At 62.2% G+C, this 22,143-nt stretch overlaps 1 protein-coding gene across 1 annotated transcript in view; it reads right to left on the reverse strand.

Annotated features, from left to right (window-relative positions):
* Nucleotides 1-1,944: 1,944 nt before the first annotated feature.
* LOC131395866 (mucin-5AC-like) overlaps nt 1,945-22,143 on the reverse strand; it is a 36,592-nt gene continuing 16,393 nt past the window's right edge. The window contains exons 31-63 of the mRNA XM_058527672.1: nt 21,141-21,850; nt 20,682-21,093; nt 19,146-20,590; nt 18,667-18,822; nt 18,481-18,579; nt 17,349-17,909; nt 16,509-16,572; nt 16,147-16,310; nt 15,045-15,509; nt 14,637-15,005; nt 12,518-13,109; nt 12,261-12,422; nt 11,805-11,918; nt 11,613-11,750; nt 10,388-11,269; nt 9,890-10,098; nt 9,143-9,317; nt 8,496-8,746; nt 8,199-8,382; nt 7,542-7,752; nt 6,858-7,036; nt 6,361-6,448; nt 6,142-6,245; nt 5,918-5,949; nt 5,331-5,502; nt 4,810-4,911; nt 4,453-4,490; nt 3,957-4,079; nt 3,772-3,870; nt 3,276-3,395; nt 3,025-3,088; nt 2,815-2,929; nt 1,945-2,221 (exon numbers count right to left, since the gene is read on the reverse strand). Coding sequence (XP_058383655.1) covers nt 1,945-2,221; nt 2,815-2,929; nt 3,025-3,088; nt 3,276-3,395; nt 3,772-3,870; nt 3,957-4,079; nt 4,453-4,490; nt 4,810-4,911; nt 5,331-5,502; nt 5,918-5,949; nt 6,142-6,245; nt 6,361-6,448; nt 6,858-7,036; nt 7,542-7,752; nt 8,199-8,382; nt 8,496-8,746; nt 9,143-9,317; nt 9,890-10,098; nt 10,388-11,269; nt 11,613-11,750; nt 11,805-11,918; nt 12,261-12,422; nt 12,518-13,109; nt 14,637-15,005; nt 15,045-15,509; nt 16,147-16,310; nt 16,509-16,572; nt 17,349-17,909; nt 18,481-18,579; nt 18,667-18,822; nt 19,146-20,590; nt 20,682-21,093; nt 21,141-21,850 — 8,876 coding nt within the window. The remainder of the gene's footprint in view (nt 2,222-2,814; nt 2,930-3,024; nt 3,089-3,275; nt 3,396-3,771; nt 3,871-3,956; nt 4,080-4,452; nt 4,491-4,809; nt 4,912-5,330; nt 5,503-5,917; nt 5,950-6,141; nt 6,246-6,360; nt 6,449-6,857; nt 7,037-7,541; nt 7,753-8,198; nt 8,383-8,495; nt 8,747-9,142; nt 9,318-9,889; nt 10,099-10,387; nt 11,270-11,612; nt 11,751-11,804; nt 11,919-12,260; nt 12,423-12,517; nt 13,110-14,636; nt 15,006-15,044; nt 15,510-16,146; nt 16,311-16,508; nt 16,573-17,348; nt 17,910-18,480; nt 18,580-18,666; nt 18,823-19,145; nt 20,591-20,681; nt 21,094-21,140; nt 21,851-22,143) is intronic.

Here is a 22,143-nt window from a genome sequence, read left to right on the forward strand (position 1 = left end):
GATGGCAGGACAGGGTGGACAGGGGTGGAGGGGGCAACGCTGTCCAGGTGGGTGTGCCACGTAGACTATGAAGGGCTGTCCCCGCCTTCAGCCAGGGGCCTTGTGGCCCTGAGACCCTAGGCAGCCCCTTCTCCTCCATGCTTCCCCTGCCATGCTGGGGGCAGTGCTGGCCTTGAGGGACAGCCCAGCCACTGAGGACAGAAACGGAGACCCTGACCCAAGCCCCAGGCCTGCTCCAAGCGCAGGGGCTGGTGTGCTGCCACCTGGTGGCGGCCGCATCCTGGAGCTGGAAGGTTAGTGCCGCCGGCCCCACCCCAGGCCGACATGGGTCTTGTAAGTGAGGCAGTGTGAGGTGGAGGCAGTGGGCATCTAATTCCAGGACGAGGGCGGGGCAAATTGCCCACCCAGACGAGGGGACGTGGGACCAGCTTCCTGTGTCCTTGCTGCTGACCTGCGGCACTCCGCCCTCCCCGGGCCTCAGTTTCCCTTTGTGGTGCAGGCAGGAGGACAGTGAGCCCATCCCATCTTGCTGTCACGGAGGACACCTGGTTGGGCATCTGCCCCCTGCCCAGTGTCCATCCACAGGATGTACCCCTGTGGCTGACACTGTCCAGCCTGCCAGTCCCCCTCCCCCTCAGTGTCCAGCCCAGTCCGATGTCCCAGCAATGACCAGGGTCAGCAAGCTGCCGCCTGGCCCTGTTGGCTGGTCAGCTCTGAGTGCCCCCTCCCCACACTCGGGCTGGGGGAGCTCGGGACCCCCTGGGAAGCCCTGTGCAGGACACGGCCTGGACCCGGGGCTGACCACGGGTTTCCCTGGCCCTGCCCCTCTTTGCTCCTTGTGCTGGTCCTGTCCAAGTGGTGGGCTCCCTCCACACCCCACCCCCGCCCTGCACTGCCTCCAGAGCCCCGGCCAGCTCCTCCGAGCGAGGGGCCAGCCCTGCCCACCCTCCTGGTGCTCCTGGGGGGCCGAGGATCAGCTTGAGGCCGGCATGTTGCTGGGAGTGTGGGGGCTCCCCCTCCACCCAAGGAAGACGGGCAGGCTTTAGGAATATAGATGTTGTCAGGGCAGGGGTGAGGGTGGCCGGGCAAGGGGAGTGATAGACTCCTGAGGTGGCGTCCACCCCTCTGCGGGGCATTGGTCTCCCGGGGGCCTCCCTGTGCACACGCACACACACACCAAGCTCAGCATCTGTGTGATGGGCGGGTCCAGAAGCTTTGTGGAGGGAGATGGAGGCTCCCCCAGGAGGCTCCGTCCACCAGGTGCAGCCCTCTTGCGTCTGATGTGGTCAGCTGGGTACGTAAACGTTCTGAAGCCCAGGGCAGGGCACACTCTCCCTCATCCACTCCTCCACTCACTCCCTCTGTCCGTCCCAGTGGATGGACGCTCTCCCACCAGCAGACGGAGGCAGCAGGTGGCCCTCCCCAGGCTGCCCAGTGTGGGGCAGCTGGCCTCTTCCCAGGTCTGCCCCCACCCCGTTCCTGGGTTCTATGGACAAGCTTAAAAATCACACAGAGTTCATGATTTGCAAAATTCTCCAAGTATATTTATGAAACTGGCCCAGGGCCGAGATAGGGGAGGCTTTGCTTCCTGGCGGCCGGCTGAGCAGCCAATCACCATGTCCGAGTGACCATCATTGATAAGACCCTTATGTGGTACTTAAGTCTGGAAGAGCAGGCTGGACCCACGGCCAGAGGAGCCTGCCTGCCCCAGGCTGGTCCCGAGCAGGTGGCTGCAAGTCGGTCAGAGCCACTGCATGTCCAGGGCCCGCTGGACCCTGGAGAGGGAAGAGGTAGGTGGACAGTGCATCCTAGACTCAGGTCACCCGGACGAGGGCTCAGGTTCCACTGGCCTTGGAAGCTGAGATCACAGGGAATAGAGGACGTCCCTGTTGGTGAGTCCAGGAGGGACGCCACCCTGGGCCCTGAGGACAGGGCGCCGGGCGTCTACTGGTGGGGCCCAGGCCCCTGGGCCCCTCTTCTCTGGCGCGTCTGCTTTCTCTCCTGGCTCTGCTCTGCTCTGCTCTGCACGGGCCCCAGCTCCTCTGAGCGGTCACCGTGGGAGTCGCAGTGCAGGCCCACGCAGCCGCACTCCTCCACCTGGGGGTAGCTGAAGGCCCGGCTGGAGCCATCGGCGCAGTGCAGGGTCACGTTCCTCAGTGAGACCCGCAGCTCCTGGCAGCACTTGCAGCTGCGCTCCACTGCGTTGGCCTCCAGGGAGTACCTGTGGGCAGGGCCCGCTCAGCCAGGTGCCACGCCGGCAGCTGCCCCGAGCCCACCAGCTGCAGACCCCAGCAGTCACCACCCAGCCAGCTTGCAGCCGATAAGCTCCCAGAGGTGCGCTGGCCGGAGGTAACAAACAGCTCTCATGTGCCCATTGCTGTGGTGTAAACGCTCCTGTGGCTGACAGCATGCCGCAGCTGATCAGAGGGCTGGGGGGGACGCATGGTGGGCTCTCGCTAGCCTGTAGGCCCAGCTCCAGCAAGTCCCCAAGGGGGACACTGAGTCTGGGGTCTTAGTAAACAGAGGAGCCTGATTCCAAACAGGCCTCTGGACCCTGGCCCCAGCCCCTCAGCAAGGCCTCCAAACCCCACAGCTTGCCCCTTGCCTCCCCCTCGGGCCACTTGTGGTCGTAATTACCGCTCCCCCTTCCTGCCCCTTCATGGTCCCACCCCTCATCTGCCCAGCACCCTGAGCCCTGGGCAGCCCGACAGTGCCACATGTCAGTTACATCTTCTCTGAACCCTGCCCCACTGGAGCCCTCTGGGGGTCGGGGGAGACGGGGTCTGCGCCAGGCTGAGTGAGGGGCTCACGTACATGGAGGTGGTGTCCCCACAGTTGCCCCGGCAGTAGGCAAGGCGCACGGGCCCCGAGGAGTTGCAGCCCTGCTGCTGGATCACCTCGTGCTCCTCGTGGACAGTGCAGGCCAAACCTGGGGAGGACACGGGAGGCGGTGCAGAAGGTCAGGACTAGCCGGGCCTCCCAGGCGGGAGTCAGCCCCCACCCCCAGGGGCCATGCCCACTCACTCGTCTGGGGTTGGGGCGGGGGACAGGAGAGGCAGCAGCCATCCTCGCTCAGCCGAGCCTGGTCCTGTGCCGGCAGAGGGGGTGCCATTAGTGCCAAGGAGGCCTCTCAGAAGCCCACCCACAAGTGGGGGAATGGGGGCGCCGGGCCAGGCTCATGCCGGCGCTGCAGGGGCGGCTCCCCACTCCCGTCCAGGAGCTCAGGCCTGTCGGCCCACACTGGGCAAAGGGGGGAGGGGGCTCCTAGAACTCACGGAGGGACAGGTGAGTTGAGGGCACGCCTTCTTTGTGGTCACCACCACAAGCCCGTCCTGGTACTTCTCACACTCGTACGTCACACAGGGGTCTCCAGGGTCTGACCAGGACTTGCCAGGCTGCAAGAAGGCCCGGCCAGCAGGGTGAGTGTCCCTCCCTCTGCGGCAGGGAGGGCCCCGCATCTGTCTGTCTGTCCCCCTAGTCTGTGGGCTTCCAGGTGGTCCCCCTGGACTTGGGCAGGTGTATGTCCTGCAATGACGGCTGCCCAGGGGCCCCAATGCCAGGACCCTGCCTACTCAGCCCCCACTGTCAATGTGCACCTCACAGGCTCTCCGTATGGGGAGGCCTGGCCCTGGGCCCCAGCCTCCCTGGAACACCTGGTAGGGGAGTGTAGTGGCTCTGCCCCCAGCCTATCTGGATCCCGTGGGCCACCCCACCCAGGACTCACCCCAAGGCCCAGAGGCCCCCCAGCTGCCCCCTGTAGCCACTACTCACGTAGAAGAGGTGGACAGAGCTGTCACTGGCGTTCGTGAAGCAGGCCACCTGCACGCACACACCACAGCACTGCCCGCTCCGAGCCTGGTACTCGAAGCCCTGGAGAGGAGGGATGGACGTGCGGCCTGAGCCCCGGCCGGGTGCTCAGGGGGCGCAGGGGCAGCGGGGTGTCAGTGGGCACTCACCACGGGGCAGTAGGTGTTGCAGATCTGGGTCTCACAGCTGATCACGAACGTGTCCGACTGGGCGCCGCCGGGCACCTCACACCTGCAGGTTTCACACAGGTTTGAGGAGACCACAGTGCCAGGCTGGGGAAAGTCAGTGCGGGCAGCGTTAGTGAGCTCGACCGGGCCTGGGGCCCCTGCCTTCTCGTCCAGGCCTAGCCCCCACTGGGCCGACCTGTCACCCTGGGGTGACCCTCGGTGGCACCTCCTGGCAGAGCCTCGAGGCTGTGCCTCCATGGAGGTCACGTGCTCTAGAGGGGCCGGCTGGGAGAAACTGAGGCTAGGAGGCCTTGTCACATCGGGACCTGAGTTGTGGTCCCAGGAGAGCCCATGGCTTCTCCAGAGTCCCTCCCCACTGAACCCGCAGGGGCCCAGGCGCTGCTGGGAGACCCAGTCTCGGGGAGAAGCTGGCAGTCTCCCGTGCTCCCCAGGGGTCCTGACCTCGGCGGGTTCCTACCTGGTACAAGGTACCATTGACACTGCAGACGGTCCAGCCTGTTCAGGAGACACACAGCCACTCTTGTCACGAGACCCGCCCTCAGCCTCCCGCACCCCCACCCCGCCCTCACCTCATCCAGCCCTCCTGCCCTGCCCCATTCCCACCACCGCCGGCCTCCTGAGCACACATGCGCCCACACTTATCGCTAGAGTGTCCCAGCCCCGGGGCGACAGGCCAGCGGTGGGCAAGCCTCCACTCCTCTGGTTTCACCCCCGAGCGAGGCTGGGTGCCCAGCCTGCAGCGCCAACATGTGGCCTGGAGAGATGGTCAGGGACCGGCCTGGCACCGTGTGGGCCACTGGGCCGGGACACTCACTGCAGTTCTGCCTCGGGCAGCAGGCCCCCTCTTCGTATGTCAGGATCAGACGGGACCCTTTAGGACAGTCCAGAGGTGCAGGGCAGTGGCTGCTGTTGCAGACTGTGGAGGGCAGGAAGGGGCCGCTCAGGGGACCTGCATCCCGCTCTGCACACATTCTCCCCCCTCCCCGGCCTTAATGTCACCCCCAGGGGTCTCCAGGAGTGCTGACCGCCCAGGGGGCTGGTGGTGGGCTCTCCAGGGGGCGTGGGCCACCCTGGGGACAAGGCTTCCTGTCAGCCTGGGTAGAGGAGCCCCCTGCCCTCCCTGGCACACCCACACTCCCAGAGCATGCCAGCTGGGGTCACCAGATGAGGCTGCAGTGGGGGGGTGCTGCCCCCATCCTCCTTGGTTGTGCCCCACTCCCAGGTGCCAGCACACAGGACCCTCCTGGGCAAAGCCAGCCAGCCCTGGGCCAGTGCGTGTGTGACCCCCACAGGCATGGGAGCAGCGGCCTGTCCCCCGCCGAGCCCGGCGCTCACCACAGCTGTAGTGAGGACAGCACTGGCCGGCCTCTGGGGCCGCTGGCACAGGCACGAGGCCGGGTGCGGAGCAGGTGGGGGGCGGTGGGCAGGGCTGGCTGCGGCAGCTCATCCTCCACGTGCTCCCGTTGCAGGTGCACTCCTGGCAGTCGATGCTGACGTTGTGGCCGGGCTGCAAGGGGAGGCACACGTGAGCCCCGGCCGTTGGTCCCCTGCCTGTCCCGGGGGCAGCTGCAGCTGGGAGGGGGGGCAGGGAGGCCACGGCTGAGGGACCGTGGGGTAACCTGAGGGAAGGGGCTTCAAGTGCGGGGTGGTGGAGACCCCCGGGGACCAGGAGACATGGCGGGTGAGGGCTGTGCGGGTGACTGGCCCCTGTCCCCACCACCTCCGCCTTTACAATGTCCGAGCAGAGCAGGAGGGGCCCCCAGTGGAGGTCAGCCAGCAACCACACACTCTTCCAGGGCCGAGGGCTCCTGCCCACTGAGGCCTCCTGAGTCTTGCTGGGGAAGTCTTGTCCCCTCGCTGCCCCTCCTCTGAGCCTCTGGCGCTGAAATGAAGCCCCTGGTCCCCAAGCCTGCCACACTCACCTCTACAGGCTCCCCGTGGGGCCCCAGGCATCCTGCAGGGAGAGAGGTGGAGGTCACTGCTGGGCAGCCACAGCCCCTAGCCCCTCAGGGGCAGGACCCACTTCAGGGGCTGAGGTGGACCTAGGGTCTGACTGAGAAGCACAGACCCCAAGGGGGCAGTGTGTCCTGGCACTCAGGTGGAGGGTGCACCCTGCCAGCCCCAAGCCCGGCCCGTGGGGACGTACTAGGGCAGCCATTGGGCACGCAGACATCAACGCTCGTGCTGAAAAGCATCATGCTCTCTGGGCAGAAGCAGCCTTCCGTGACGGGGCCAGCGTCCTGAAGGGCCCTGCCGGGGGAGCGCACAGTTGGCCTGGCCCCTGTGCCCTCCAGGGCAGGGAGGGGCCAGCCCGGGGGCCCCTGAGGGCTCTGGGGGATCCGGGAGGGAGGGGGCAGGTGCGTACAGGAGGCTGATGCTGTCGTTTCCATAGCAGTGGGAGGGGTTGGACGGGCCACAGGGCCGGTACACCTTGTCGGCAGGGCAGGTGAAAGCTGTGGGGAGGGAGAAGCCATAGCTGAGGCCAGAGGGCGCCAGCCAGGAGTGAGCTCCGACACCCCCCTCCGAGCCCCGGGCGTCTGCTGAGCACTGGGGCTCTGGCCTGGAAGCTGGGCCCCTCAGGCTCCACTGCTCCACGTGCCCCTGCACAGCCCGGCCTGTTGGAACCACAACTGCCACCTCTGCACCCAGGCCTGGGCGGCCCCACCTGGAAGCCCCTCCTTTCTCTCCAGGAACCAAATGCACTCTGCCCTGGGGTCAGCCCACCTCCTCCTTCAGGAAGCCCACCCTGGCCACCCGAGCCCACCCACTCATCGTCTGCCCAGCCTGTCTGTCCTCTCGCCACACACTGACTGCCATTGCCCAGCAGGACGGGGGAGTCCCAAGGCTGGGGCGGACACTCACGGCACATGTGGTTGGTCTGGCCCCTCCAGTCGATGCACATGCCATGGGACGCGCAGAGCGAGGCATACAGCTCCAGGCCAGAGCACACCACGTCCAGGTCTGGTACGTGGCACTGGTCGAAGACGCAGCCTTGGTAGAATGGCTTGGGGGAGATCACGGAGTGGCATGGCTCGAAGACCCTGTGGCACCGGGACGCACCAGTCGTGGGGCAGCTTCCCGCTGGGGCTGCCTGGTGTGGGGCTGCCTGGCGTGGGGCTTTCCCCCAGGGCAGGCCCCCGAGGGAGGGGAGTCGCTGGGCCCCCAGTGTACTGAGTGAGCCCGCACTCTGGGACAGTCTGCATGCACTGGGAAGGGCGTCGGCTGCAGCATGGCCATTTCTTTCCCAAACTCTCCACTGGGCCACCCCTCCGCCCTGCAAACCCGGATGCTACCTGGTGATGACTTCTGGCCAGACCCAGTGTGCTGGCCGGCAGAGCCTCAGAGGCCGACCCGCCAGCCAGGCCCTGCAGAGCCCTGCGCCTGGTATTCCACCAGCGACGGCTCTGCTTGGAGCCCGAGCACTGCACCGTGGCTGGCCCACGGTGGCTCGCCCCTCCGCTAGTCCCTGTCTCCCTCGGGAGCCCGCTGCAGGCCCTCTTCTTCCCGCCTGTCCCACACCACCTCCCAGGCCCTCCGGAATCTCACTCGCTCAGAATCAGCTGGCAGATTGGCGAAGGCGGGCAAGAGGCAGGTGAGGGTGTGGATGTGGGCCCTGCGGTGGGCGTTGGGGGAGGCCCGTAGCAGTACGGCTGGTCAGGGTTTGGCACCTTCCAGTGGCCGGACATTTCCGAGCAGGAGGACACCACCTCCCCCCCGGGCAGGCGGCACTCGTCCTTGGGGTCATTGGTGCAGGTGCCTGGGGCGGGGAGGCGGGAGTCAGGCTGCTGGGACAGCAGAGCCGCCCCCACCCTCTTGCAGGACACAGTGTCCCAGAGCTGGCTGTCCGGCCCAACATCTCTTGATGGGTCAGCTGAGGGACCTGCCCACACCCCCTGACCTCTCTGTGCTTCCCTTTCTCCCCTAGAAGCCGGACCCTGGGGTGGTCGCATGGAGGGTGGACAGGTGCGAGCCTCAGCGGGACCCCTGTGCTGTGCTGCCCGGCACGTTCTTGGTGCAGCCAGAAAGCAGAGACACTCACAGGCTCCGTGCCATGTGGGCGGCCTCACCCCCTGCCAAGAAGGCGGTCCCCCGGGCCACACCCAAGGCTGACCCTTCTCACACTGGACACTCTCATTGACATTTAATGACCAGGGAAAGGGCCGGGTGTCTGAGGAGCTGGGGGGGCCAGGGCGGGGGGCTCACCGCACTGCCCCTCTGTGTTGTTGGCGAACTTGCTGAAGGGCACCTCCACCGAGAAGATGAGGCCGGAGAACATGACCTGGACCCCGATCGCGGGGATGGTCACGTACATCTTGATGCCGATCTGAGAGACTTCAATGCCGTCTTTCTGGAACCCCGGGCTGACCACCTTACCGTTGAAGATGATCTGGACACCGCAACACAACCGAGGGGAAAACAGAGTGAGGGTGGGTGGTCAGCTCCACTTGCCCCCGCCCTGCCCACCCTGCACACGTGGGAGCTGCAGGCGGGTGTCCCCACCTCATTGGTCATCACCCCACGGACTGGCTTGCGGGTCAGCACAACGCGGTCCTGCTGGTACTCGACAATGATGGACTGCGGGCAGGACAGCCCATCCTCGGCGTCGCAGAAGTAGTTGTTGATGAGCACGCGGAAGTGGCCGTACACGGGCACGATCTGCTGCACCAGCACATACGTGCAGTTGTCCAGGAAGGTGTAGTAGGTCCCGTCGAAGGTGATGTAGTGGGGGTCACCCCAGCCGCTGCACACACCTGCGGACGCCAGGACCCACCTTATGCAGGGCCTCTGCCACCCCGCCCGGGCCCCCCCAAAGCTCACATCTGTCCCCATCACCTTGGGAGGCAGGGGAGGCTGCGCGGGCTCATCATGGGGACCCACACGCCCAGCACCCACCAGAACTCTGCCCGTTAGGTGCTTGGTGGGCCTGAGAGGTGGGGCCAGACCGCTCCACTTCTCCTGCCTGGCACTGCCGGGGGCTCTGGGGCTCTGGCAGGATCCCACCCTACACCCCCGGAGGGTGCTGGTCACCACTCATCCCCCGCCTCACTGTTGGGAAGTCCTTCCCGGTGTCCAACCCCATTCTGTCTGGTCCTGCCTCAGCACAGCCCCCTCCCAGCCCCGCCGCCCGGCCCGGCTCGCCTGCTCACACTGGCACTGGTAGTGCGGGCAGCAGCCATCCTGGTCGGCCACCTTTACGGCAGGGTAGCCGTTGGCACAGGTTGGCTCCTGCTGCTTCGGGCACTGGCGTGGCCGCACGGTGGTGACGTTGTTGCCCTCACAGGTGGTCTGAGTGCAGTTGGGCGTGTTCCAGGTTTCACCTTTCTGTGGAAGCAGAGACAGCTGCAGGGCCTCCCCCGCTGGGCGCCAACCCCAGGCCTCCCCTCGGCTCTCGGGACTTGTGATGCCTGCAGCCTCCCCAGAGAGAGGCCGGCAGGGGACCGGGACCAGGGCTGTACCCTAGGGCCCAGCATTCACGCCAGGTCCCCTCCCGGCCCCTACCAACACGCAGGGCCAACTGGCCAGGAGGGTCTCCGGCTATGAAGGTTGCCCCTCCTCTCAGCACATTTCCACCCTGTCCCCCGCACCTGGCTCTGCTCAATCCCCCACACCCTCCTTGGCTGTCTGGCCCCGTCCAGACCACCGACCCCGCTCTGGCCTCTGGTCGTATGCAACTAGCAGAGTCTCAACCTCGAGCCCACACTCCTGGCTCCCTGACGGGCACCCCCGACTAGAAGCCCTGGAGGACCAGAACTGGCCACTTCCCAATGGTCAGCCTGCATTGGCCAGGGGTCACCCACTTCCACACCCACTTGAAGTCACCTAACTGGAAAGACTCTGGAGGTCTCTGGGCTAGCCCCTGAGCCCCTCAAGAAGGGCTGGAAGGGGGAGGTTACCGTTCTTGGGGGGACAAATTTTGAGCATCCATGCTTAGTGTCAGGCACAGGGGCCGAAGGGGACGACCCAGGCGAGGAGGTAGAGGGGGCGGGAGGCGACACGCTGGTGGGGCAGGTGTCGTTGCTCCACCTGACCACGTGGCAGTCCAGGCTGCACACTGCGGAATAGCAGTGGCCATCGAGGTCGGTCTGTTGGTAAATGGTGGATCCTGCGAGATGAAGGGAGAGGAGGGCGTTAGCAGAGCCGTGCTTGAGGAGGGGCAGCGGGCAGTGGCTCTGACAGGGCGGGTGGTCCACTGGAGGGCCAATCCGGAAGGTGGCCTTCTGACCCAGATGCAAACGGAGTAAATCCTCAAAGAGGGCTTACTGTCAGTCCCCTAGAAAACATCGAGCCCTGTCAGAGAGACAACCCACTCCATTACACGGTGGCTTTTTCTGGATGGGACACCAGGGACCAGACTCAGCACACATCACACACCACAGGCAGAAGTCACATACCCGCTGGGTAGATTTTCTGGGAAATGTTGCAATAGCAGGTCGAGGGGGAGGATGCTGGGGAGCTGAGCGACTTCACAGTAGGCGCCAAGGAAGTGGATTGTGGAGGGGGTGACCGATTGGTAGATGAAGTCACATGGGGGGTCACAGAGGTTCTGCTGGTTTCCTGCAGAGAGGTTGGGCTGGTTCCCGGCCCAGAGGTCGGGCTGGTTTGCAGCACAGAGATTGTCCTGGATGAGGCCACGTGAGAGGTGGTCTCATGGCTGCGGGTGCTCACGCTCCAGGTGCTAGGATGTGTGACAGGTGTCTGGGTCGTGCAGTCATCTCGGGGCTCACAGCACAGCACACGGATCTCGTAGTTGAGGCACGCCCTGTCCGGGCCCTCCTGGTCCTGGTTCCGGCACACCAGGCCCACGTCGGGGTCGCACTTCACCACCTGGCCCAGCTGGTCGGTGCTGACCTCAGGGCGGCTCTTGGCGCGGCACTCCAGGTGGGTGATGTACTCAGGCCGGTGGCAGATTCTCTCTCCACTTCTGAGGATATTGCTGTAGGTTTCATTCTCTCCACCCTGGGGCCCAGGGGATGGGAGTTCCACATCGAACCACTTGGTCCAGTTGCACCTTGGGCGGCATTTGTTGGTCACGGGTGGGCTGTGGGTTGTCTCAGGGGCAGGAACTGAGGTGGTGCTGATTGTAGGAGCTAAGGTTGTGCCAGGTCTGTGCACAGCCGTTGAGCTGGTTTCCTGGACAGAGATTGGACTGGTACCTGGCACGGAGGTCCTGCTGGTTCCTGGCACAGAGGTGGGTCTTGATCTAGGAACCGTGGTTGTTCTCAGTCTCGACACAGAAGTTCTGCCGGTTTCCTGCATAGATGTTGTGCTGATACCTGGCACAGACGTGGTCCTGGTTCTCTCCTCAGATGTTGGGCTGGTTTCAGGCACAGAGGTCAGGCTGGTGCGTGGCACAGAGGCAGGGCTGGTTGCAGGCACTGTGGTTTTGCTCAGTCTCGGCACAGAGGTCCTGCTGGCTTCGTGCACAGTGGTCAGCCTTGTTCCTGGGACAGAGGTTGGGCTGGTTACAGGCCGAGTGGTTGTGCTCAGTCTTGGCACAGAGGTTCTGCTGGTTTCCTGCACAGAGGTCAGGCTGGTGCCTGGCTCAGGGGTCCTGCTGGTTCTGGGCACAGAGGTGGGGCTGGTTCCAGGCTGAATGTTTGTGCTCAGTCTCGGCACAGAGGTTCTGCTGGTTTCCTGCAGAGAAGTTGGACTGCTGCCTGGCACAGGTGTCCTGCTGGTTCTCGGCACAGAGGTGCGGCTGGTTCCAGGTCCCGTGGTTGTGCTCAGTCTTGGCACAGAGGTCCTGCTGGTTTCCTGCATAGAGGTTGGGCTGGTGCCTGGCACAGAGGTGGGTCTTGTTCTAGGAACCATGGTTGTTCTCAGTCTCGGCACAGAGGTTCTGTGGGTTTCCGGCACAGAGGTTGCACTGGTTCCAGGCCAAGTAGTTGTGCTCAGTCTTGGCACAGAGGTTCTGCTGGTTTCCTGCACAGAGGTTGGGGTTGTTCTTGGCACAGAGGTGGTCCTGGCTCTCACCTCAGATGTTGGGCTGCTTTCTTGCACAGAGGTTGGTCTGGTGCCTGGCATAGAGGTGGGTCTTGTTCTAGGAACCGTGGTTGTGCTCGGTCTCGGTACAGAGGTTCTGCTGGTTTCCTGCACAGAGGTTGTGCTAGTGCGTGGCACAGAGGTGGTCCTGGTTCTCTCCTCAGATGTTGGGCTGGTGCTTGGCACAGAGATGGGGCTGGTTCCTGGCACAGAGGTTCTGCTGGTTTCGTGCACAGAGGTTAGGCTCGTTCCCGGCACAGAGGTTGGGCTGGTTCCTGGCACTGTGGTCGTGCTCAGTCTCGGGACAGAGGTCCTGCTGGTTTCCTGCACAGAGGTTGGGCTGGTGGCAGGCATAGAGGTTCTGCAGGTTTTTCGCACAGAGGTTGGGGTGGTTCCAGGCCCCGTAGTTGTTCTCAGTCTTGGCACAGAGGTTCTGCTGGTTTCCTGCACAGAGGTTGGTCTCGTTTCTGGCACAAAGCTGGACCTGGTTCTCACCTCAGATGTTGGGCTGGTTTTATGCACAGAGGTCGGTCTGGTGCCTGGCACAGAGGTGGTTTTGGTTCTCTCCTCAGATGTTGGGCTGGTTCCTGGCACAGAGGTTGGGCTGGTTGCAAGCACCGTGTTGGTGGTCAGTCTCAGCACAGAGGTTTTGCTGGTTTCCTGCACAGAGGTCGGGCTGGTTTCTGGGAGAGTGGTTATCCTGAATGTGGCCACGTGGGAGGTGGTCTTGTGGCTGCGGGTGCTCACGCTCGAGGTGCTGGGATGTGTGACAGGTGTCTGGGTTGTGCAGTCTTCTCGGGGCTCACAGCACAGCACACGGATCTCGTAGTTGAGGCACGCCCTGTCCGGGCCCTCCTGGTCCTGGTTCCGGCACACCAGGCCCACGTCGGGATCGCACTTCACCACCTGGCCCAGCTGGTCGATGCTGACCTCAGGGCGGCTCTCGGCGCGGCACTCCAGGTGGGTGATGTACTCAGGCCGGTGGCAGATTCTCTCTCCACTTCTGAGGATATTGCTGTAGGTTTCATTCTCTCCACCCTGGGGCCCGGGGGACGGGAGTTCCACATCGAACCACTTGGTCCAGTTGCACCTTGGGCGGCATTTGTTGGTCACGGGTGGGCTGTGGGTTATCTCAGGGGCAGGAACCGAAGTGGTGCTGATTATAGGAGCTGAGGTTGTGCCGGGTCTGTGCACAGCAGTTGAGCTGGTTTCCTGGACAGAGGTTGGGCTGGTTGCTGGCCTTATGGTCGTGCTCAGTCTTGGCACCGAGGTTCTGCTGGTTTCCTGCACAGAAGTTAGGCTCGTTCTTTGCACAGAGGTGGTCCTGATTCTCACCTCAGATGTTAGGCTGGTTTCCTGCACAGAGGTTGGTCTGCTGCCTGGCAGAGAGGTGGGTCTTGTTCTAGGAACCGTGGTTGTGCTCAGTCTCGGTACAGAGGTTCTGCTGGTTTCCTGCACAGAGGTTGGGCTCGTTCTTGGCACAGAGGTGGTCCTGGTTCTCTCCTCAGATGTTGGACTGTTTTCAGGCACAGAGGTTGGGCTGGTGCCTGGCACAGAGGTGGTCCTAGTTCTCTCCTCAGATGTTGGGCTGGTGTCCTGCACAGAGGTCGGGCTTCTGCCTGGCACAGAGGTAGGGCTGGTTCTAGCAACCATGGTTGTGCTCAGTCTCGGCACAGAGGTTCTGCTGGTATCCTGCACAGAGGTCGGGCTGGTCCCTGGCACATAGGTCCTGCTGGTTCCTGGCACCGAGGTTGGGCTAGTTGCAGGCCCCATGGTTGAGCTCAGTCTCGGCACAGAGGTTCTGCTTGTTTCGTGCACAGAGGTTGGGCTGGTCCCTGGCACATAGGTCCTGCTGGTTCCTGGCACAGAGGTTGGGCTGGTTCCTGGCACCATGGTTGTGCTCAGTCTCAGCACAGAGGTCCTGCTGGTTTCCTGTACAGAGGTTGGGCTGCTTCCTGGCACAGAGCTTGGGATGGTTCTAGGCCCCATGGTTGTGCTCTGTCTCGGCACAGAGGTTCTGCTGGTTTCCTGTAGAGAGGTTGGGCTGGTGCCTGGCACAGGGGTCCTACTGGTTCTAGGCACAGAGGTGGTCCTGGTTCTCTCCTCAGATGTTGGGCTCGTTTCAGGCACCGAAGTCAGGCTGGTCCCTGGCACAGAGGTCCTGCTGGTTCCAGGCGAAGAGGTCGGGCTGGTTCTAGGCGAAGAGGTTGGGCTAGTTCCTGGCACAGAGTTTGGGCTGGGCGCAGGCACCATGGTTGTGCTCAGTCTTGGCACAGAAGTTCTGCTGGTTTCCTGCAGAGAGGTTGGTCTGGTGCCTGGCACCGGGGTCCTACTGGTTCTGGGCACAGAGGTTGGGCTGGTTACAGACCGAGTAGTTGTTCTCAGTCTTGGCACAGAGGTGGTCTTGGTTCTCACCTCAGATGTTGGGCTGGTTTCCTTCACAGAGGTTGGTCTGCTGCCTGGCACAGAGGTAGGTCTTATTCCAGGAACCATGGTTGTGCTCGGTCTCGGCACAGAGGTTCTGCTGGTTTCGTGCACAGATTTCGGGCTGGTGCCTGGCACAGAAGTGGTCCTGGTTCTATCCTTAGATGTTGGGCTGGTTTCCTGCACAGAGGTTGGGCTGGTCCCTGGCACAGAGGTCCTGCTGGTTCCTAGCACCGAGGTTGGGCTGGTTGCACGCCCCGTGGTTGTGCTAAGTCTCGGCACAGAGGTTCTGCTGGTTTCATGCACAGAGGTTGGGCTGGTTCTTGGCACAGAGGTTCTGCTAGTTTCGTGCACAGAGGTTAGACTCGTTCCTGGCACAGAGGTATGGCTGGTTCCTGGCACTGTGGTTGTGCTCAGTCTCGGCACAGAGGTTCTACTGGTTTCCTGCACAGAGCTTGGGCTGGTTCCTGGCACAGAGGTCCTGCTGGTTTCCTGCACAGAGGTTGGGCTTGGGGCAGGCACTGTGGTGGTTCTCAGTCTCGGCACAGAGGTCCTGCTGGTTTCCTGCACAGAGGTCGGGCTGGTACCTGGAACAGAGGTGGTCTTTGTTGTCTCCTCAGATGTTGGGCTGGTTCCTTGCACAGAGGTCGGGCTGGTTTCTGGAAGAGTGGTTGTCCTGGACATGGCCACGTGGGAGGTGGTCTCATGGCTATGGATGCTCACGCTCGAGGTGCTGGGATGTGTGACAGGTGTCTGGGTCGTGCAGTCTTCTCGGGGCTCACAGCACAGCACACGGATCTCGTAGTTGAGGCACGCCCTGTCCGGGCCCTCCTGGTCCTGGTTCCGGCACACCAGGCCCACGTCGGGATCGCACTTCACCACCTGGCCCAGCTGGTCGATGCTGACCTCAGGGCGGCTCTCGGCGCGGCACTCCAGGTGGGTGATGTACTCAGGCTGGTGGCAGATTCTCTCTCCACTTCTGAGGATATTGCTGTAGGTTTCATTCTCTCCACCCTGGGGCCCGGGGGACGGGAGTTCCACATCGAACCACTTGGTCCAGTTGCACCTTGGGCGGCATTTGTTGGTCACGGGTGGGCTGTGGGTTATCTCAGGGGCAGGAACCGAAGTGGTGCTGATTATAGGAGCTGAGGTTGTGCCGGGTCTGTGCACAGCAGTTGAGCTGGTTTCCTGGACAGAGGTTGGGCTGGTTGCTGGCCTTATGGTCGTGCTCAGTCTTGGCACCGAGGTTCTGCTGGTTTCCTGCACAGAAGTTAGGCTCGTTCTTTGCACAGAGGTGGTCCTGATTCTCACCTCAGATGTTAGGCTGGTTTCCTGCACAGAGGTTGGTCTGCTGCCTGGCAGAGAGGTGGGTCTTGTTCTAGGAACCGTGGTTGTGCTCAGTCTCGGTACAGAGGTTCTGCTGGTTTCCTGCACAGAGGTTGGGCTCGTTCTTGGCACAGAGGTGGTCCTGGTTCTCTCCTCAGATGTTGGACTGTTTTCAGGCACAGAGGTTGGGCTGGTGCCTGGCACAGAGGTGGTCCTAGTTCTCTCCTCAGATGTTGGGCTGGTGTCCTGCACAGAGGTCGGGCTTCTGCCTGGCACAGAGGTAGGGCTGGTTCTAGCAACCATGGTTGTGCTCAGTCTCGGCACAGAGGTTCTGCTGGTATCCTGCACAGAGGTCGGGCTGGTCCCTGGCACATAGGTCCTGCTGGTTCCTGGCACCGAGGTTGGGCTAGTTGCAGGCCCCATGGTTGAGCTCAGTCTCGGCACAGAGGTTCTGCTTGTTTCGTGCACAGAGGTTGGGCTGGTCCCTGGCACATAGGTCCTGCTGGTTCCTGGCACAGAGGTTGGGCTGGTTCCTGGCACCATGGTTGTGCTCAGTCTCGGCACAGAGGTCCTGCTGGTTTCCTGTACAGAGGTTGGGCTGCTTCCTGGCACAGAGCTTGGGATGGTTCTAGGCCCCATGGTTGTGCTCTGTCTCGGCACAGAGGTTCTGCTGGTTTCCTGTAGAGAGGTTGGGCTGGTGCCTGGCACAGGGGTCCTACTGGTTCTAGGCACAGAGGTGGTCCTGGTTCTCTCCTCAGATGTTGGGCTCGTTTCAGGCACCGAAGTCAGGCTGGTCCCTGGCACAGAGGTCCTGCTGGTTCCAGGCGAAGAGGTCGGGCTGGTTCTAGGCGAAGAGGTTGGGCTAGTTCCTGGCACAGAGTTTGGGCTGGGCGCAGGCACCATGGTTGTGCTCAGTCTTGGCACAGAAGTTCTGCTGGTTTCCTGCAGAGAGGTTGGTCTGGTGCCTGGCACCGGGGTCCTACTGGTTCTGGGCACAGAGGTTGGGCTGGTTACAGACCGAGTAGTTGTTCTCAGTCTTGGCACAGAGGTGGTCTTGGTTCTCACCTCAGATGTTGGGCTGGTTTCCTTCACAGAGGTTGGTCTGCTGCCTGGCACAGAGGTAGGTCTTATTCCAGGAACCATGGTTGTGCTCGGTCTCGGCACAGAGGTTCTGCTGGTTTCGTGCACAGATTTCGGGCTGGTGCCTGGCACAGAAGTGGTCCTGGTTCTATCCTTAGATGTTGGGCTGGTTTCCTGCACAGAGGTTGGGCTGGTCCCTGGCACAGAGGTCCTGCTGGTTCCTAGCACCGAGGTTGGGCTGGTTGCACGCCCCGTGGTTGTGCTAAGTCTCGGCACAGAGGTTCTGCTGGTTTCATGCACAGAGGTTGGGCTGGTTCTTGGCACAGAGGTTCTGCTAGTTTCGTGCACAGAGGTTAGACTCGTTCCTGGCACAGAGGTATGGCTGGTTCCTGGCACTGTGGTTGTGCTCAGTCTCGGCACAGAGGTTCTACTGGTTTCCTGCACAGAGCTTGGGCTGGTTCCTGGCACAGAGGTCCTGCTGGTTTCCTGCACAGAGGTTGGGCTTGGGGCAGGCACTGTGGTGGTTCTCAGTCTCGGCACAGAGGTCCTGCTGGTTTCCTGCACAGAGGTCGGGCTGGTACCTGGAACAGAGGTGGTCTTTGTTGTCTCCTCAGATGTTGGGCTGGTTCCTTGCACAGAGGTCGGGCTGGTTTCTAGAAGAGTGGTTGTCCTGGACATGGCCACGTGGGAGGTGGTCTCATGGCTATGGATGCTCACGCTCGAGGTGCTGGGATGTGTGACAGGTGTCTGGGTCGTGCAGTCTTCTCGGGGCTCACAGCACAGCACACGGATCTCGTAGTTGAGGCACGCCCTGTCCGGGCCCTCCTGGTCCTGGTTCCGGCACACCAGGCCCACGTCAGGGTCACACTGAACCACCTGGCCCAGCTGGTCGATGCTGACCTCAGGGCGGCTCTCGGCGCGGCACTCCAGGTGGGTGATGTACTCAGGCCGGTGGCAGATTCTCTCTCCACTTCTGAGGATATTGCTGTAGGTTTCATTCTCTCCACCCTGGGGCCCAGGGGACGGGAGTTCCACATCGAACCACTTGGTCCAGTTGCACCTTGGGCGGCATTTGTTGGTCACAGGTGGGCTGTGGGTTATCTCAGGGGCAGGAGCCGAAGTGGTACTGATTATAGGAGCTGAGGTTGTGCCAGGTCTGTGCACAGCAGTTGAGCTGGTTTCCTGCACAGAGGTTGGGCTGGTGCCTGGCACAGAGGTCCTGCGGGTTTCGGGCACAGATGTTGGGCTTGTTCCTGGCACAGAGGTGGTCCTGGTTCTCACCTCAGAGGTTGGGCTGCTCCCTGGTACAGAGCTTGGGCTGGTTCCAGGCACCGTGGTTGTTTTGGGTCTCGGCACAGAGGTTCTACTGCTTTCCTGCACAGAGGTTGGGCTGGTGCCTGGCACAGAGGTCCTGCTGGTTTCATGCACAGATGTTGGGCTTGTTTCTGGCACAGAGGTGGTCCTGGTTCTCACCTCAGAGGTTGGGCTGCTCCCTGGTACTGAGCTTGGGCTGGTTCCAGGCACCGTGGTTGTGCTCAGTCTTGGCACAGAGGTTCTGCTGGATTCCTGCACAGAGGTTGGGCTGGTTCTCGGCACATAGATTGGGCTTGTTTCCGGGGCAGAGGGTGTACTGGTTCTCAGCTCAGAGGTTTGGCTCGTTCCTGGCACAGACGTTGGGCTGGTTCTTGGTACAGAGGTCCTGCTGGTTTTTGCCCCTGATGTTGGGCTGGTTCCAGGCACTGTGGTTGTGCTCAGTCTTGGCACAGAGGTTCTGTTGGTTTCCGGCACAGAGGTTGACCCTGTTTCTGGCACAGAGGTGGTCCTGGTTCTCACCTCAGATGTTGGGCTGGTTTCCTGCACAGATGTCGGGCTGGTGCCTGGCACAGAGGTTGGGCTGGTTGCAGACACCGTGGTTGTGCTCAGTCTCAGCACAGAGGTTCTGCTGGTTTCCTGCAGAGAAGTTGGGCTCGTTCTTGGCACAGAGGTGGTCTTGCTTGTCTCCTCCGATGTTGGGCTGGTTTCAAGCACAGAAGTAGGGCTGGTGCCTGGTAGAGAAGTTGGGCTCGTTCCTGGCACAGAGGTTCTGCTGGTTTCATGCACAGAGGTCGGGCTGGTGCCTGGCACAGAGGTGGTCCTTGTTCTCACCTCAGATGTTGTGCTGGTTTCCTGCACAGAGGTCGGGGTTGTGCCTGGCACAGAGGTAGAGCTGGTTCTAGGAACCGTCGTTGTCCTCGGTCTGCGTACAGAGGTTCTTCTAGTTTCGTGCACAGAGGTTAGGCTCATTCCTGGCACAGAGGTTGGGCTGGTTCCTGGCACAGAGGTGGTCCTGGTTCTCGCCTCAAATGTTGGGCTGCTTCCTGGCATGGAGGTGGGGCTGGTGCCTGGCTTGGAGGTCCTGCTGGTTTCCTGCACAGAGGTTGTGCTGGTGCCTGGCACAGAGGCCTTGCTGGTTCTGGGCACAGAGGTGGCGCTGGTTGCAGACACTGTGGTTGTTCTCAGTCTCGGCACAGAGGTTTTGCTTGTTTCCTGCACAGAGGTCGGGCTGGTTTCTGGCAGAGTGGTTGCCCTGGACGTGGCCACGTGGGAGGTGGTCTCGTGGCTATGAATGCTCACACTTGAGGTGCTGGGATGTGTGACTGGTGTCTGGGTCGTGCAGTCTTCTCGGGGCTCACAGCACAGCACACGGATCTCGTAGTTGAGGCACACCCCGTCCAGGCCCTCCTGGTCCTGGTTCCGGCACACCAGGCCCACGTCGGGGTCACACTGCACCACCTGGCCCAGCTGGTCGATGCTGACCTCAGGGCGGCTCTCGGCGCGGCACTCCAGGTGGGTGATGTACTCGGGCCGGTGGCAGATTCTCTCTCCACTTCTGAGGATATTGCTGTAGGTTTCATTCTCTCCACCCTGGGGCCCGGGGGACGGGAGTTCCACGTCGAACCACTTGGTCCACTTGCACTGTGGCCTGCACGCGATGGTTTCTGGTGTGGTGACCGTGGGTGTGCTGGCTGCGACCTCTGTTGTTGGCAGCCCCGGTGCTGAGCTGGCCCTGGTGTGTTTTGTGGAGATGGAGGGGATTGCTGTGGTCCCGGAGCCTTGGGTTGTGGCCCCGGTTGAGTGTGGGGTCGAGTGTGTGGTCTCTAGTGTCGCCGGGGGGGTCGTCTTTCCTCTGCACACGTCCACTGTCTCACAGCACTCGATCCGGATTTCGTAGTTGTAGCAGATCGGGGGCAGCTGGTCCTTGTTCAGACACAGCAGCCCCACTTCTGTGTTACAGATCACGTCCTGCCCCAGCTCCTCCAGCGGGATGTCCGGGAAGCTCTCTGCCCTGCACTGCACATTGCTGGGCTTTTCACAGAATTTGTATCCTTTTGATCTCAAATTTTGAAGAGTGTCAAAATCGCCACTGTTCCTCCCAGGCCCGGGGTAGCTGCCATCGATCCACTGAGTCCAGTTGCATGACTGTTGTAAACAGATGTTGGTGGGTTCAGGTGAGGTGGGCTTACCTGGCACCTCCGAGGAGCCCAGGGCTTTGGTGAACACAGAGCTTGTGGTTGAAGCTGTTGTCGAAACTGGCATTGGACTGGGGGTCGAGAGAGTTGTTTTCCCAGGTGTAGAAGTACGGGAGCCAGGTGTACCTGGGGCTCTTGTAGAGGTACGTGGAGCTGTTGTAGAGGTACCTGGGGCAGGTGTAGGGGTACCTGGGGCTGTTGTAGAGGTATGTGGGCCAGGCGTAGGGGTACCTGGTGTTGTTGTAGAGGTACCTGGGGCGGGTGTAAGGGTACCTGGGGCTGTGGCAGAGGTTCGTCGGGCAGGTGTAGGGGTACCTGGGGCTGTGGTAGAGATACGTGGGGCAGGTTTAGGGGTATCTGGGGCTGTTGTAGAGGTACCTGGGGCAGGTGTAGGGGTAGCTGGGACTGTTGTAGAGGTACCTGGGGCAGGTGTAGGGGTAGCTGGGGCTGTTGTAGAGGTACCTGGGGCAGGTGTAGGGGTACTTGCAGCTGTTGTAGAGGTACCTGGGGCAGAAGTAGGGGTAGGTGGGGCTGTTGTAGAGGTAACTGGGGCAGGTGTAGGGGTACTTGGGGCTGTTGTAGAGGTATGTGGGGCAGGTGTAGGGGTACTTGCAGCTGTTGTAGAGGTACCTGGGGCAGAAGTAGGGGTACTTGGGGCTGTTGTAGAGGTACCTGGGGCAGGTGTAGGGGTACTTGCAGCTGTTGTAGAGGTACCTGGGGCAGAAGTAGGGGTAGGTGGGGCTGTTGTAGAGGTAACTGGGGCAGGTGTAGGGGTACTTGGGGCTGTTGTAGAGGTATGTGGGGCAGGTGTAGGGATACTTGCAGCTGTTGTAGAGGTACCTGGGGCAGAAGTAGGGGTACTTGGGGCTGTGGTAGAGGTACCTGGGGCAGGTGTAGGGGTACGTGGGGCTGTGGTAGAGGTATGTGGGGCAGATGTTTTGCTAGTTGTAGAGAGAGTGGTTGGGCCAGTTGTACTGACAAAGGCTGGGGAAGCTGTGCTTCCTGTCGGCACAGAGGTGACCCTGCTGGTCCCTGGTGTGGGCCCAGTTTCAGTTGTCCTGGAGGTTGCAGGAGGGGTGGTCTGGGCTGGACCACCAGAGGTGGGGCAGGCCAGCGGGGAGCAACACAGGATTCTGATCTGGTAGCTGTCACAGAGCCCTGAAGCTTGGTCCCTGTTGTGACAGGTCAGCCCCACCACTGGGCTGCACTCCACACGCTGCCCCAGGACTTGGAGCGGCACCTCGGGGGCAGCCTCGGCTTGGCACTGCACTGCCCTTGGCGCCTGGCAAACCTGGTACCCGTGGGCACGGAGCTTCTCCAGTGGGTCAAAGTCACCACTGTCATTGCCACGTCCCAGACGGCTGACCTCCATCCATTGAGACCACTGGCAGTCCTCACAGTCCGGGAGGGGCGAGGCGGAAGCCGTCGAGGGCGTGGGCCTGGCGGATGTGCCCACCGTGGTGGGTGGAGCACTGCTCAGAGTGCTCTCGGTGGGGCTGGGGTGCGTCCCCGGTGGGCGTGTCGAGCTCACAACTGAGGACAGAAGAGAAGGCAGAAGGGCCCGGCATCAGGGACCAGCACTGGCTCAGGGCCCTCGAGGCTCCCCCGCCCCCCACCGCCATCTCCTGTCCCTCCTCCTGTCCGTCAGACGCCTTGTGGGTTTCTCCATGTCAGTCTGTCTATCTGTCTCCACCGGAGACGGGAGCATGGGGAGAGCAGGGACCAAGTCCCCAGGACGTGCCCGGCACCCAGCAGGTGTGGAGCGCACAGCAGTTGAATCAATAGGTGAATTGCTCTCATTTAAGGGAAGCCTGCTCCCCAAGCAG

This window comes from Diceros bicornis, chromosome 31, assembly GCF_020826845.1.
Source record: "Diceros bicornis minor isolate mBicDic1 chromosome 31, mDicBic1.mat.cur, whole genome shotgun sequence".
NCBI lineage: Eukaryota > Metazoa > Chordata > Mammalia > Perissodactyla > Rhinocerotidae > Diceros > Diceros bicornis.